This window comes from Ambystoma mexicanum, chromosome 14 (assembly GCF_040938575.1).
Source record: "Ambystoma mexicanum isolate Mex_15411 chromosome 14, UKY_AmexF1_1, whole genome shotgun sequence".
Lineage (NCBI taxonomy): Eukaryota > Metazoa > Chordata > Amphibia > Caudata > Ambystomatidae > Ambystoma > Ambystoma mexicanum.
The window spans coordinates 651,183,177-651,198,401 of NC_090940.1; the positions used below are offsets into that span (position 1 = coordinate 651,183,177).

General features: G+C 56.1%; 1 protein-coding gene across 3 annotated transcripts in view; it reads right to left on the reverse strand.

The window, feature by feature from the left end:
- PPP1R13B (protein phosphatase 1 regulatory subunit 13B) overlaps positions 1–15,225 on the reverse strand; it is a 452,941-nt gene that overhangs the window by 230,792 nt on the left and 206,924 nt on the right. For all 3 annotated transcript variants that reach the window (XM_069638181.1, XM_069638182.1, XM_069638183.1), the window contains one exon: positions 14,025–14,221. In XM_069638181.1, the coding sequence (XP_069494282.1) occupies positions 14,025–14,221 (197 nt within the window). The remainder of the gene's footprint in view (positions 1–14,024; positions 14,222–15,225) is intronic.

Genomic DNA, 15,225 nt, shown 5'->3' on the forward strand with positions numbered 1-15,225 from the left:
GGACCCCCTCAGATCATTTGCCACATGAAGAATCGCTCTTTGTAGACAAAGGTCTGCCTCGCAAGCATGACTGATATTATGAACCAAACCTCCGAGTATAAGACGTAAACCTGCAGATTGTTCTAATGCAAAGCCCCTGTAGCAGGAATTCTGGTCCCTCAACAAGCCTTCTCCAGTCCACCTGCAAAAACCGTCTCCCAACATTTCCATGAAAGCCTTCCCTCAGAGCAGAGCCGATTCCAGAACCCAGTTAAGGTCAGCCAGAGAGTGCATGGGACTGCATCCCCGCGGCTCACCCACTTGCGTGTAGCATGGAAGCAGTCTGTGCGCACACATCTTTCAGGATCTGCAATCCTGCATTTGTCTGTCCCCAGCAATTCCATGAAAGCCTTCCCTCAGAGTAGAGCCGATTCCAGAACCCAGTTAAGGTCAGCCAGAGAGTGCATGGGACTGCGTCCCCCCGGCTCACCCACTTGCGTGTAGCATGGAAGCAGTCTGTGCGCACACATCTTTCAGGATCTGCAATCCTGCATTTGTCTGTCCCCAGCACTTCCATGAAAGCCTTCCCTCAGAGCAGAGCCGATTCCAGAACCCAGTTAAGGTCAGCCAGAGACTGCATGGGACTGCATCCCGCGGCTCACCCACTTGCGTGTAGCATGGAAGCAGTCTGTGCGCACACATCTTTCAGGATCTGCAATCCTGCATTTGTCTGTCCCCAGCAGTTCCATGAAAGCCTTCCCTCAGAGCAGAGCCGATTCCAGAACCCAGTTAAGGTCAGCCAGAGACTGCATGGGACTGCATCCCGCGGCTCACCCACTTGCGTGTAGCATGGAAGCAGTCTGTGCGCACACATCTTTCAGGATCTGCAATCCTGCATTTGTCTGTCCCCAGCACTTCCATGAAAGCCTTCCCTCAGAGCAGAGCCGATTCCAGAACCCAGTTAAGGTCAGCCAGAGAGTGCATGGGACTGCGTCCCCCCGGCTCACCCACTTGCGTGTAGCATGGAAGCAGTCTGTGCGCACACATCTTTCAGGATCTGCAATCCTGCATTTGTCTGTCCCCAGCAATTCCATGAAAGCCTTCCCTCAGAGCAGAGCCGATTCCAGAACCCAGTTAAGGTCAGCCAGAGACTGCATGGGACTGCATCCCGCGGCTCACCCACTTGCGTGTAGCATGGAAGCAGTCTGTGCGCACACATCTTTCAGGATCTGCAATCCTGCATTTGTCTGTCCCCAGCACTTCCATGAAAGCCTTCCCTCAGAGCAGAGCCGATTCCAGAACCCAGTTAAGGTCAGCCAGAGAGTGCATGGGACTGCGTCCCCCCGGCTCACCCACTTGCGTGTAGCATGGAAGCAGTCTGTGCGCACACATCTTTCAGGATCTGCAATCCTGCATTTGTCTGTCCCCAGCAATTCCATGAAAGCCTTCCCTCAGAGCAGAGCCGATTCCAGAACCCAGTTAAGGTCAGCCAGAGACGCCATGGGACTGCATCCCGTGGCTCACCCACTTGCGTGTAGCATGGAAGCAGTCTGTGCGCACACATCTTTCAGGATCTGCAATCCTGCATTTGTCTGTCCCCAGCACTTCCATGAAAGCCTTCCCTCAGAGCAGAGCCGATTCCAGAACCCAGTTAAGGTCAGCCAGAGAGTGCATGGGACTGCGTCCCCCCGGCTCACCCACTTGCGTGTAGCATGGAAGCAGTCTGTGCGCACACATCTTTCAGGATCTGCAATCCTGCATTTGTCTGTCCCCAGCAATTCCATGAAAGCCTTCCCTCAGAGCAGAGCCGATTCCAGAACCCAGTTACGGTCAGCCAGAGACTGCATGGGACTGCATCCCCGCGGCTCACCCACTTGCGTGTAGCATGGAAGCAGTCTGTGCGCACACATCTTTCAGGATCTGCAATCCTGCATTTGTCTGTCCCCAGCACTTCCATGAAAGCCTTCCCTCAGAGCAGAGCCGATTCCAGAACCCAGTTAAGGTCAGCCAGAGAGTGCATGGGACTGCGTCCCCCCGGCTCACCCACTTGCGTGTCTGCACGCGTTTTCCCAGCTAGTAATTGATCTAATAGACAATTTGCTATTCAAATCGAAGGTTCCAATAAACTGCTCCAGGCTGGCGGCTCTTGCTAGCTACGAGATGGTCAGGCCTTTGGGAAAGCAGACTAATTAAACTCTGCGTAACCGTGGGGAGCCGTTTCTGCCGCACGGTCCTGAGAAGGCAATTTAGCGCTGCAGTAATGAGCACCTTTCACCGCAGCCCCCTGGCAAGCCTGCAATTGGGTGTCCTGCCAGCCTACTGTGGCATTAGCACAAAGACGTGATGGAATCAGAAAGGCATTTCTTTAAATAACAGCGAAACGACTTCACTGGTGCAAGCAATGTACTCCTCTTCTGGAGATCCCTAAAATAACGCGCACGGCACGTGGACTTGCCTTGGTTGGGCTGCATTCGTAGAGCAGTTGCAGCTACTTCCGTTTACATGAGCAGGCCTCACTGTGGCTGTGCTTTCTTCAAGTTACTCATGGATCCAGGATCCAACTTCCTTTCGGTGCATACTTATGGTGTGTTTCGGACTTGATTCCATGCCTCGGATCGGCAACACGGCTCCCGGCGCCACGGTGCGCTTGCAAGGCTGTTCCGGGACCTACAGTTCAATGCAATGGCTGACCCCTAAACCTGCAGAATCCAAGTTGGAAGCCGAGCTGAGGTTGAAGGGACAGATCCCAAGTAACCTCCCCCAAAGGCAGGCCTTTTCCCGAGTCCGGAGTCAGCGCAGGCGGAGGACGGGTGGAGGTGTAGTCCAAGTGCAGGGCGAAGCATGAGGTGGAGGAGTGGATACTGTAAAACATGGATGATCCAGAGCCGGGGTCGCTGCGAGAGCAAGGCGACTGCGCTCACAAAGCAGCGACTCATTGCAGGGGATGTCCTGAATGGAAGGGGGTGTCCCACCGGGCCAGGGGCAAACAAGTGTACACTGAGTAATGGGTCCCTAATTGAACCAAGGTGTAAAAAGCAGCAGGCGCTCTCACTGAGGGGGCCTAGTGCACAGAGAACCCATAGGGCATGTCGTTGATCGGGAGAGTCAAAATGTGGAAGGCCAGCGGCTCAAAAAGCAAAGCAGAGGCTGCCCGAGTGCTGCCGATAGCTCCAGTCCCATCCGAGGAATAGATGAGGACTGGCGGCTGAAGCTCAGAGCGTTTGAAGGCTAAGTGCTGCCGATAGCTCCAGTCCCATCCGAGGCAGAGATGAGGACTGGCGGTTGAAGCTCAGAGCGTGCCATTTGAAGGCTAAGTGCTGCCGATAGCTCCAGTCCCATCCGAGGCGGAGATGAGGACTGGCGGTTGAAGCTCAGAGCGTGCCATTTGAAGGCTAAGTGCTGCCGATAGCTCCAGTCCCATCCGAGGCGGAGATGAGGACTGGCGGTAGAAGCTCAGAGCGTGCCATTTGAAGGCTAAGTGCTGCCGATAGCTCCAGTCCCATCCGAGGCAGAGTTGAGGACTGGCGGTAGAAGCTCAGAGCGTGCCATTTGAAGGCTAAGTGCTGCCGATAGCTCCAGTCCCATCCGAGGCGGAGATGAGGACTGGCGGCTGAAGCTCAGAGCGTGCCATTTGAAGGCTAAGTGCTGCCGATAGCTCCAGTCCCATCCGAGGCGGAGATGAGGACTGGCGGCTGAAGCTCAGAGCGTGCCATTTGAAGGCTAAGTGCTGCCGATAGCTCCAGTCCCATCCGAGGCGGAGATGAGGACTGGCGGTAGAAGCTCAGAGCGTGCCATTTGAAGGCTAAGTGCTGCCGATAGCTCCAGTCCCATCCGAGGCAGAGTTGAGGACTGGCGGTAGAAGCTCAGAGCGTGCCATTTGAAGGCTAAGTGCTGCCGATAGCTCCAGTCCCATCCGAGGCAGAGATGAGGACTGGCGGCTGAAGCTCAGAGCGTGCCATTTGAAGGCTAAGTGCAAGTGGTGTAGTGCTGCCGATAGCTCCAGTCCCATCCGAGGCAGAGATGAGGACTGGCGGTAGAAGCTCAGAGCGTGCCATTTGAAGGCTAAGTGCTGCCGATAGCTCCAGTCCCATCCGAGGCGGAGATGAGGACTGGCGGTTGAAGCTCAGAGCGTGCCATTTGAAGGCTAAGTGCTGCCGATAGCTCCAGTCCCATCCGAGGCGGAGATGAGGACTGGCGGTAGAAGCTCAGAGCGTGCCATTTGAAGGCTAAGTGCTGCCGATAGCTCCAGTCCCATCCGAGGCAGAGTTGAGGACTGGCGGTAGAAGCTCAGAGCGTGCCATTTGAAGGCTAAGTGCTGCCGATAGCTCCAGTCCCATCCGAGGCAGAGATGAGGACTGGCGGCTGAAGCTCAGAGCGTGCCATTTGAAGGCTAAGTGCTGCCGATAGCTCCAGTCCCATCCGAGGCGGAGATGAGGACTGGCGGCTGAAGCTCAGAGCGTGCCATTTGAAGGCTAAGTGCTGCCGATAGCTCCAGTCCCATCCGAGGCGGAGATGAGGACTGGCGGTAGAAGCTCAGAGCGTGCCATTTGAAGGCTAAGTGCTGCCGATAGCTCCAGTCCCATCCGAGGCAGAGTTGAGGACTGGCGGTAGAAGCTCAGAGCGTGCCATTTGAAGGCTAAGTGCTGTCGATAGCTCCAGTCCCATCCGAGGCAGAGATGAGGACTGGCGGCTGAAGCTCAGAGCGTGCCATTTGAAGGCTAAGTGCAAGTGGTGTAGTGCTGCCGATAGCTCCAGTCCCATCCGAGGCAGAGATGAGGACTGGCGGTAGAAGCTCAGAGCGTGCCATTTGAAGGCTAAGTGCTGCCGATAGCTCCAGTCCCATCCGAGGCGGAGATGAGGACTGGCGGTTGAAGCTCAGAGCGTGCCATTTGAAGGCTAAGTGCTGCCGATAGCTCCAGTCCCATCCGAGGCGGAGATGAGGACTGGCGGTAGAAGCTCAGAGCGTGCCATTTGAAGGCTAAGTGCTGCCGATAGCTCCAGTCCCATCCGAGGCAGAGTTGAGGACTGGCGGTAGAAGCTCAGAGCGTGCCATTTGAAGGCTAAGTGCTGCCGATAGCTCCAGTCCCATCCGAGGCAGAGATGAGGACTGGCGGCTGAAGCTCAGAGCGTGCCATTTGAAGGCTAAGTGCTGCCGATAGCTCCAGTCCCATCCGAGGCGGAGATGAGGACTGGCGGCTGAAGCTCAGAGCGTGCCATTTGAAGGCTAAGTGCTGCCGATAGCTCCAGTCCCATCCGAGGCGGAGATGAGGACTGGCGGTAGAAGCTCAGAGCGTGCCATTTGAAGGCTAAGTGCTGCCGATAGCTCCAGTCCCATCCGAGGCAGAGTTGAGGACTGGCGGTAGAAGCTCAGAGCGTGCCATTTGAAGGCTAAGTGCTGCCGATAGCTCCAGTCCCATCCGAGGCAGAGAGGAGGACTGGCGGCTGAAGCTCAGAGCGTGCCATTTGAAGGCTAAGTGCAAGTGGTGTAGTGCTGCCGATAGCTCCAGTCCCATCCGAGGCAGAGATGAGGACTGGCGGTAGAAGCTCAGAGCGTGCCATTTGAAGGCTAAGTGCTGCCGATAGCTCCAGTCCCATCCGAGGCGGAGATGAGGACTGGCGGTTGAAGCTCAGAGCGTGCCATTTGAAGGCTAAGTGCTGCCGATAGCTCCAGTCCCATCCGAGGCGGAGATGAGGACTGGCGGTAGAAGCTCAGAGCGTGCCATTTGAAGGCTAAGTGCTGCCGATAGCTCCAGTCCCATCCGAGGCAGAGTTGAGGACTGGCGGTAGAAGCTCAGAGCGTGCCATTTGAAGGCTAAGTGCTGCCGATAGCTCCAGTCCCATCCGAGGCAGAGATGAGGACTGGCGGCTGAAGCTCAGAGCGTGCCATTTGAAGGCTAAGTGCAAGTGGTGTAGTGCTGCCGATAGCTCCAGTCCCATCCGAGGCAGAGATGAGGACTGGCGGTAGAAGCTCAGAGCGTGCCATTTGAAGGCTAAGTGCTGCCGATAGCTCCAGTCCCATCCGAGGCGGAGATGAGGACTGGCGGTTGAAGCTCAGAGCGTGCCATTTGAAGGCTAAGTGCTGCCGATAGCTCCATCCCATCCGAGGCAGAGATGAGGACTGGCGGCTGAAGCTCAGAGCGTTTGAAGGCTAAGTGCTGCCGATAGCTCCAGTCCCATCCGAGGCGGAGATGAGGACTGGCGGCTGAAGCTCAGAGCGTGCCATTTGAAGGCTAAGTGCTGCCGATAGCTCCAGTCCCATCCGAGGCGGAGATGAGGACTGGCGGCTGAAGCTCAGAGCGTGCCATTTGAAGGCTAAGTGCTGCCGATAGCTCCAGTCCCATCCGAGGCAGAGATGAGGACTGGCGGCTGAAGCTCAGAGCGTTTGAAGGCTAAGTGCTGCCGATAGCTCCAGTCCCATCCGAGGCGGAGATGAGGACTGGCGGTTGAAGCTCAGAGCGTGCCATTTGAAGGCTAAGTGCTGCCGATAGCTCCAGTCCCATCCGAGGCAGAGATGAGGACTGGCGGCTGAAGCTCAGAGCGTTTGAAGGCTAAGTGCTGCCGATAGCTCCAGTCCCATCCGAGGCGGAGATGAGGACTGGCGGTTGAAGCTCAGAGCGTGCCATTTGAAGGCTAAGTGCTGCCGATAGCTCCAGTCCCATCCGAGGCGGAGATGAGGACTGGCGGTTGAAGCTCAGAGCGTGCCATTTGAAGGCTAAGTGCTGCCGATAGCTCCAGTCCCATCCGAGGCGGAGATGAGGACTGGCGGTTGAAGCTCAGAGCGTGCCATTTGAAGGCTAAGTGCTGCCGATAGCTCCAGTCCCATCCGAGGCGGAGATGAGGACTGGCGGTTGAAGCTCAGAGCGTGCCATTTGAAGGCTAAGTGCTGCCGATAGCTCCAGTCCCATCCGAGGCAGAGATGAGGACTGGCGGTTGAAGCTCAGAGCGTTTGAAGGCTAAGTGCTGCCGATAGCTCCATCCCATCCGAGGCGGAGATGAGGACTGGCGGTTGAAGCTCAGAGCGTGCCATTTGAAGGCTAAGTGCTGCCGATAGCTCCAGTCCCATCCGAGGCAGAGATGAGGACTGGCGGTTGAAGCTCAGAGCGTGCCATTTGAAGGCTAAGTGCTGCCGATAGCTCCAGTCCCATCCGAGGCGGAGATGAGGACTGGCGGTTGAAGCTCAGAGCGTGCCATTTGAAGGCTAAGTGCTGCCGATAGCTCCAGTCCCATCCGAGGCAGAGATGAGGACTGGCGGCTGAAGCTCAGAGCGTGCCATTTGAAGGCTAAGTGAAAGTGGTGGAGTGCTGCCGATAGCTCCAGTCCCATCCGAGGCAGAGATGAGGACTGGCGGCTGAAGCTCAGAGCGTGCCATTTGAAGGCTAAGTGCAAGTGGTGTAGTGCTGCCGATAGCTCCAGTCCCATCCGAGGCGGAGATGAGGACTGGCGGTTGAAGCTCAGAGCGTGCCATTTGAAGGCTAAGTGCTGGCAATAGCTCCAGTCCCATCCGAGGCAGAGTTGAGGACTGGCGGTAGAAGCTCAGAGCGTGCCATTTGAAGGCTAAGTGCTGCCGATAGCTCCAGTCCCATCCGAGGCAGAGATGAGGACTGGCGGCTGAAGCTCAGAGCGTGCCATTTGAAGGCTAAGTGCAAGTGGTGTAGTGCTGCCGATAGCTCCAGTCCCATCCGAGGCGGAGATGAGGACTGGCGGTTGAAGCTCAGAGGGTGCCATTTGAAGGCTAAGTGCTGCCGATAGCTCCAGCCCCATCCGAGGCAGAGATGAGGACTGGCGGCTGAAGCTCAGAGCGTTCCATTTGAAGGCTAAGTGCAAGTGGTGGAGTGCTGCCGATAGCTCCAGTCCCATCCGAGGCAGAGATGAGGACTGGCGGTAGAAGCTCAGAGCGTGCCATTTGAAGGCTAAGTGCTGCCGATAGCTCCAGTCCCATCCGAGGCAGAGATGAGGACTGGCGGCTGAAGCTCAGAGCGTGCCATTTGAAGGCTAAGTGCTGCCGATAGCTCCAGTCCCATCCGAGGCGGAGAGGAGGACTGGCGGCTGAAGCTCAGAGCGTGCCATTTGAAGGCTAAGTGCTGGCGATAGCTCCAGTCCCATCCGAGGCAGAGTTGAGGACTGGCGGTAGAAGCTCAGAGCGTGCCATTTGAAGGCTAAGTGCTGCCGATAGCTCCAGTCCCATCCGAGGCAGAGATGAGGACTGGCGGCTGAAGCTCAGAGCGTGCCATTTGAAGGCTAAGTGCAAGTGGTGTAGTGCTGCCGATAGCTCCAGTCCCATCCGAGGCGGAGATGAGGACTGGCGGTTGAAGCTCAGAGCGTGCCATTTGAAGGCTAAGTGCTGCCGATAGCTCCAGTCCCATCCGAGGCAGAGATGAGGACTGGCGGCTGAAGCTCAGAGCGTGCCATTTGAAGGCTAAGTGCAAGTGGTGTAGTGCTGCCGATAGCTCCAGTCCCACCCGAGGCGGAGATGAGGACTGGCGGTTGAAGCTCAGAGCGTGCCATTTGAAGGCTAAGTGCTGCCGATAGCTCCAGTCCCATCCGAGGCAGAGTTGAGGACTGGCGGTAGAAGCTCAGAGCGTGCCATTTGAAGGCTAAGTGCTGCCGATAGCTCCAGTCCCATCCGAGGCAGAGATGAGGACTGGCGGCTGAAGCTCAGAGCGTGCCATTTGAAGGCTAAGTGCAAGTGGTGTAGTGCTGCCGATAGCTCCAGTCCCATCCGAGGCGGAGATGAGGACTGGCGGTTGAAGCTCAGAGGGTGCCATTTGAAGGCTAAGTGCAAGTGGTGTAGTGCTGCCGATAGCTCCAGTCCCATCCGAGGCAGAGATGAGGACTGGCGGCTGAAGCTCAGAGCGTTCCATTTGAAGGCTAAGTGCAAGTGGTGGAGTGCTGCCGATAGCTCCAGTCCCATCCGAGGCGGAGATGAGGACTGGCGGCTGAAGCTCAGAGCGTGCCATTTGAAGGCTAAGTGCTGCCGATAGCTCCAGTCCCATCCGAGGCGGAGATGAGGACTGGCGGTAGAAGCTCAGAGCGTGCCATTTGAAGGCTAAGTGCTGCCGATAGCTCCAGTCCCATCCGAGGCAGAGTTGAGGACTGGCGGTAGAAGCTCAGAGCGTGCCATTTGAAGGCTAAGTGCTGCCGATAGCTCCAGTCCCATCCGAGGCAGAGAGGAGGACTGGCGGCTGAAGCTCAGAGCGTGCCATTTGAAGGCTAAGTGCAAGTGGTGTAGTGCTGCCGATAGCTCCAGTCCCATCCGAGGCAGAGATGAGGACTGGCGGTAGAAGCTCAGAGCGTGCCATTTGAAGGCTAAGTGCTGCCGATAGCTCCAGTCCCATCCGAGGCGGAGATGAGGACTGGCGGTTGAAGCTCAGAGCGTGCCATTTGAAGGCTAAGTGCTGCCGATAGCTCCAGTCCCATCCGAGGCGGAGATGAGGACTGGCGGTAGAAGCTCAGAGCGTGCCATTTGAAGGCTAAGTGCTGCCGATAGCTCCAGTCCCATCCGAGGCAGAGTTGAGGACTGGCGGTAGAAGCTCAGAGCGTGCCATTTGAAGGCTAAGTGCTGCCGATAGCTCCAGTCCCATCCGAGGCAGAGATGAGGACTGGCGGCTGAAGCTCAGAGCGTGCCATTTGAAGGCTAAGTGCAAGTGGTGTAGTGCTGCCGATAGCTCCAGTCCCATCCGAGGCAGAGATGAGGACTGGCGGTAGAAGCTCAGAGCGTGCCATTTGAAGGCTAAGTGCTGCCGATAGCTCCAGTCCCATCCGAGGCGGAGATGAGGACTGGCGGTTGAAGCTCAGAGCGTGCCATTTGAAGGCTAAGTGCTGCCGATAGCTCCATCCCATCCGAGGCAGAGATGAGGACTGGCGGCTGAAGCTCAGAGCGTTTGAAGGCTAAGTGCTGCCGATAGCTCCAGTCCCATCCGAGGCGGAGATGAGGACTGGCGGCTGAAGCTCAGAGCGTGCCATTTGAAGGCTAAGTGCTGCCGATAGCTCCAGTCCCATCCGAGGCGGAGATGAGGACTGGCGGCTGAAGCTCAGAGCGTGCCATTTGAAGGCTAAGTGCTGCCGATAGCTCCAGTCCCATCCGAGGCAGAGATGAGGACTGGCGGCTGAAGCTCAGAGCGTTTGAAGGCTAAGTGCTGCCGATAGCTCCAGTCCCATCCGAGGCGGAGATGAGGACTGGCGGTTGAAGCTCAGAGCGTGCCATTTGAAGGCTAAGTGCTGCCGATAGCTCCAGTCCCATCCGAGGCAGAGATGAGGACTGGCGGCTGAAGCTCAGAGCGTTTGAAGGCTAAGTGCTGCCGATAGCTCCAGTCCCATCCGAGGCGGAGATGAGGACTGGCGGTTGAAGCTCAGAGCGTGCCATTTGAAGGCTAAGTGCTGCCGATAGCTCCAGTCCCATCCGAGGCGGAGATGAGGACTGGCGGTTGAAGCTCAGAGCGTGCCATTTGAAGGCTAAGTGCTGCCGATAGCTCCAGTCCCATCCGAGGCGGAGATGAGGACTGGCGGTTGAAGCTCAGAGCGTGCCATTTGAAGGCTAAGTGCTGCCGATAGCTCCAGTCCCATCCGAGGCGGAGATGAGGACTGGCGGTTGAAGCTCAGAGCGTGCCATTTGAAGGCTAAGTGCTGCCGATAGCTCCAGTCCCATCCGAGGCAGAGATGAGGACTGGCGGTTGAAGCTCAGAGCGTTTGAAGGCTAAGTGCTGCCGATAGCTCCATCCCATCCGAGGCGGAGATGAGGACTGGCGGTTGAAGCTCAGAGCGTGCCATTTGAAGGCTAAGTGCTGCCGATAGCTCCAGTCCCATCCGAGGCAGAGATGAGGACTGGCGGTTGAAGCTCAGAGCGTGCCATTTGAAGGCTAAGTGCTGCCGATAGCTCCAGTCCCATCCGAGGCGGAGATGAGGACTGGCGGTTGAAGCTCAGAGCGTGCCATTTGAAGGCTAAGTGCTGCCGATAGCTCCAGTCCCATCCGAGGCAGAGATGAGGACTGGCGGCTGAAGCTCAGAGCGTGCCATTTGAAGGCTAAGTGAAAGTGGTGGAGTGCTGCCGATAGCTCCAGTCCCATCCGAGGCAGAGATGAGGACTGGCGGCTGAAGCTCAGAGCGTGCCATTTGAAGGCTAAGTGCAAGTGGTGTAGTGCTGCCGATAGCTCCAGTCCCATCCGAGGCGGAGATGAGGACTGGCGGTTGAAGCTCAGAGCGTGCCATTTGAAGGCTAAGTGCTGGCAATAGCTCCAGTCCCATCCGAGGCAGAGTTGAGGACTGGCGGTAGAAGCTCAGAGCGTGCCATTTGAAGGCTAAGTGCTGCCGATAGCTCCAGTCCCATCCGAGGCAGAGATGAGGACTGGCGGCTGAAGCTCAGAGCGTGCCATTTGAAGGCTAAGTGCAAGTGGTGTAGTGCTGCCGATAGCTCCAGTCCCATCCGAGGCGGAGATGAGGACTGGCGGTTGAAGCTCAGAGGGTGCCATTTGAAGGCTAAGTGCTGCCGATAGCTCCAGCCCCATCCGAGGCAGAGATGAGGACTGGCGGCTGAAGCTCAGAGCGTTCCATTTGAAGGCTAAGTGCAAGTGGTGGAGTGCTGCCGATAGCTCCAGTCCCATCCGAGGCAGAGATGAGGACTGGCGGTAGAAGCTCAGAGCGTGCCATTTGAAGGCTAAGTGCTGCCGATAGCTCCAGTCCCATCCGAGGCAGAGATGAGGACTGGCGGCTGAAGCTCAGAGCGTGCCATTTGAAGGCTAAGTGCTGCCGATAGCTCCAGTCCCATCCGAGGCGGAGAGGAGGACTGGCGGCTGAAGCTCAGAGCGTGCCATTTGAAGGCTAAGTGCTGGCGATAGCTCCAGTCCCATCCGAGGCAGAGTTGAGGACTGGCGGTAGAAGCTCAGAGCGTGCCATTTGAAGGCTAAGTGCTGCCGATAGCTCCAGTCCCATCCGAGGCAGAGATGAGGACTGGCGGCTGAAGCTCAGAGCGTGCCATTTGAAGGCTAAGTGCAAGTGGTGTAGTGCTGCCGATAGCTCCAGTCCCATCCGAGGCGGAGATGAGGACTGGCGGTTGAAGCTCAGAGCGTGCCATTTGAAGGCTAAGTGCTGCCGATAGCTCCAGTCCCATCCGAGGCAGAGATGAGGACTGGCGGCTGAAGCTCAGAGCGTGCCATTTGAAGGCTAAGTGCAAGTGGTGTAGTGCTGCCGATAGCTCCAGTCCCACCCGAGGCGGAGATGAGGACTGGCGGTTGAAGCTCAGAGCGTGCCATTTGAAGGCTAAGTGCTGCCGATAGCTCCAGTCCCATCCGAGGCAGAGTTGAGGACTGGCGGTAGAAGCTCAGAGCGTGCCATTTGAAGGCTAAGTGCTGCCGATAGCTCCAGTCCCATCCGAGGCAGAGATGAGGACTGGCGGCTGAAGCTCAGAGCGTGCCATTTGAAGGCTAAGTGCAAGTGGTGTAGTGCTGCCGATAGCTCCAGTCCCATCCGAGGCGGAGATGAGGACTGGCGGTTGAAGCTCAGAGGGTGCCATTTGAAGGCTAAGTGCAAGTGGTGTAGTGCTGCCGATAGCTCCAGTCCCATCCGAGGCAGAGATGAGGACTGGCGGCTGAAGCTCAGAGCGTTCCATTTGAAGGCTAAGTGCAAGTGGTGGAGTGCTGCCGATAGCTCCAGTCCCATCCGAGGCAGAGATGAGGACTGGCGGTAGAAGCTCAGAGCGTGCCATTTGAAGGCTAAGTGCTGCCGATAGCTCCAGTCCCATCCGAGGCAGAGATGAGGACTGGCGGTAGAAGCTCAGAGCGTGCCATTTGAAGGCTAAGTGCTGCCGATAGCTCCAGTCCCATCCGAGGCAGAGATGAGGACTGGCGGCTGAAGCTCAGACCGTGCCATTTGAAGGCTAAGTGCTGCCGATAGCTCCAGTCCCATCCGAGGCAGAGATGAGGACTGGCGGCTGAAGCTCAGAGCATGCCATTTGAAGGCTAAGTGCTGCCGATAGCTCCAGTCCCATCCGAGGCAGAGATGAGGACTGGCGGCTGAAGCTCAGAGCGTGCCATTTGAAGGCTAAGTGCTGCCGATAGCTCCAGTCCCATCCGAGGCAGAGATGAGGACTGGCGGCTGAAGCTCAGAGCGTGCCATTTGAAGGCTAAGTGCAAGTGGTGGGCGCTATTTTTTTTCAAATAAAAAATGTCTCTCCCATTCACACAGCTCTGGCTCTGCTGCCTTAATGGGACATCATTCCACGGGTATTGAGGACGGAACACTAAGCCATTGACGACGACCTCTACCTACATAAAGAAAAAGTTTAACTCGAAATTAAAAGAAAGGACATTTTGGAGACACAAGGTGGAGTTGGTATTCCAGAACTCAAGGCATCCCTTGGCCTGGGATCCTAGAGTCGACCCAGCCTTCACTTTTCATCAAGTCATTGCGTTTCTCGCGTGGTCTCTGATCGACTCAGGATTCCCTGCGTCCTTGCTAGCCTCCAGATTTACACTATAGAGACGTAGCAAGGCTTTTCTAGATCGCTTTGCTGTCAATTGATCTGGAACTCTTCATGGCCAGTCTTTGGCCAGCGGAACCTGGGACAGTCACCCAATTCCCAATCCATTCAGCATCCACGCGACCAGACAAAATGACAAGTGTCACATTTCCAGATGAATGACAGACCAGACACACCCAATCGACATTTGAAAGCCTGAAATTGTCCAAAGAAACTGAACATATTGAAGGGACATCTCTAGAACCTGAAAACACAGTTCTGAAACCAATGGGCACAAGTTCAATCCCACATGAAAAGCATAAAAACAGTGCTGAGTGCTTGACAGTGATCAGTGGTCTGAAGCCATGTGTACTCGGGGGTCAAGATGTGCTCTAGGGCATTCCCACTGAGGACTGTTCGGGGTACAGCTCAAGGTGGCAGAAGATCCAGGCATGTGCCTAGAGAGACCACCTAAAGCCCATTCCACATATATTGTGCCCCCAAGAGTACGTGCCACAATGCAACTTGCGCACCCAAAGGTTGATGTCAACAAGCCAACAGAAATGCTGTAATAGAGGCATTCTTGGTGGATTACCTGCAACTCTTGATAGAGCTTCTTGAGCTCCAGCGCAGCGGGGCCCGTCATCTGCCCGTTGCAAGACTGGAAGCCGTTCAGCTTCCCTTTGCGCAGGTCCTGGAGCTGCTGCGTCAGCTGGTCCACCTTCAGCACGGCGGCCTGAAGCTCCTGCTGCTTCTCCTGGAACATGTCGCTGATGTGCTCGATCTCAGTGGCTGCAAGGGGGTACAAGAGGGATCAGTCACTCGGTGCAGAATAGCACAGACTCCTCAGGAGCATTGCCAATGACCAGAGGAGGCCCAACCAGCCCGCCTCGCTGGACACGCTGTGTCATTTCAAAGCGTAAACTAGGTACACAGAGAGACCCCGCAATAACTGCTGGTCTATACTTCCAGGAAAGACTGTACAGTGAAACGGCACATCATTCCCCATCTGCTGATGAGACCCAGCACCAAACAAGGATTTAGCCACTCACAACAGACAGCGCCATTTATATGAAAGGGGGCTTACTAGCAGATAACTTGGGGGGCGATGCGTACGATACAGGAAGACAACCTCTGGGTTCATTATAATGCAGAGTGCTTTGGAGAAGGTTACATTGGTGTAGGAGCAGGTGGGAGGAGGGGGCATTGAAGAAGGAGCCATGGGGAATTAAGTCATTAGTAGGGAGGACGGGACACTGATGTATGAGCGGTGAGGAATGAAGTCAGTAGTGGGAGGAGGGGACAGATATAAAGTCAGTAGTGGGAGGAGGGGCCACTGATATATGGGTGGTGAGGAATGAAGTCAGTAGTGGGAGGAGGGCACACTGATATATGGGTGGTGAGGAATGAAGTCAGTAGTGGGAGGAGGGCACACTGATATATGGGTAATGAGGAATGAAGTCAGTAGTGGGAGGAGGGGACATTGATATATGGGTGATGAGGAATGAAGTCAGTAGTGGGAGGAGGGGACATTGATATATGGGTGGTGAGGAATGAAGTCAGTAGTGGGAGGAGGGGACATTGATATATGGGTGGTGAGGAATGAAGTCAGTAGTGGGAGGAGGGGACATTGATATATGGGTGGTGAGGAATGAAGTCAGTAGTGGGAGGAGGGCACACTGATATATGGGTGATGAGGAATGAAGTCAGTAGTGGGAGGAGGGCACACTGATATATGGGTGATGAGGAATGAAGTCAGTAGTGGGAGGAGGGGACATTGATATATGGGTGGTGAG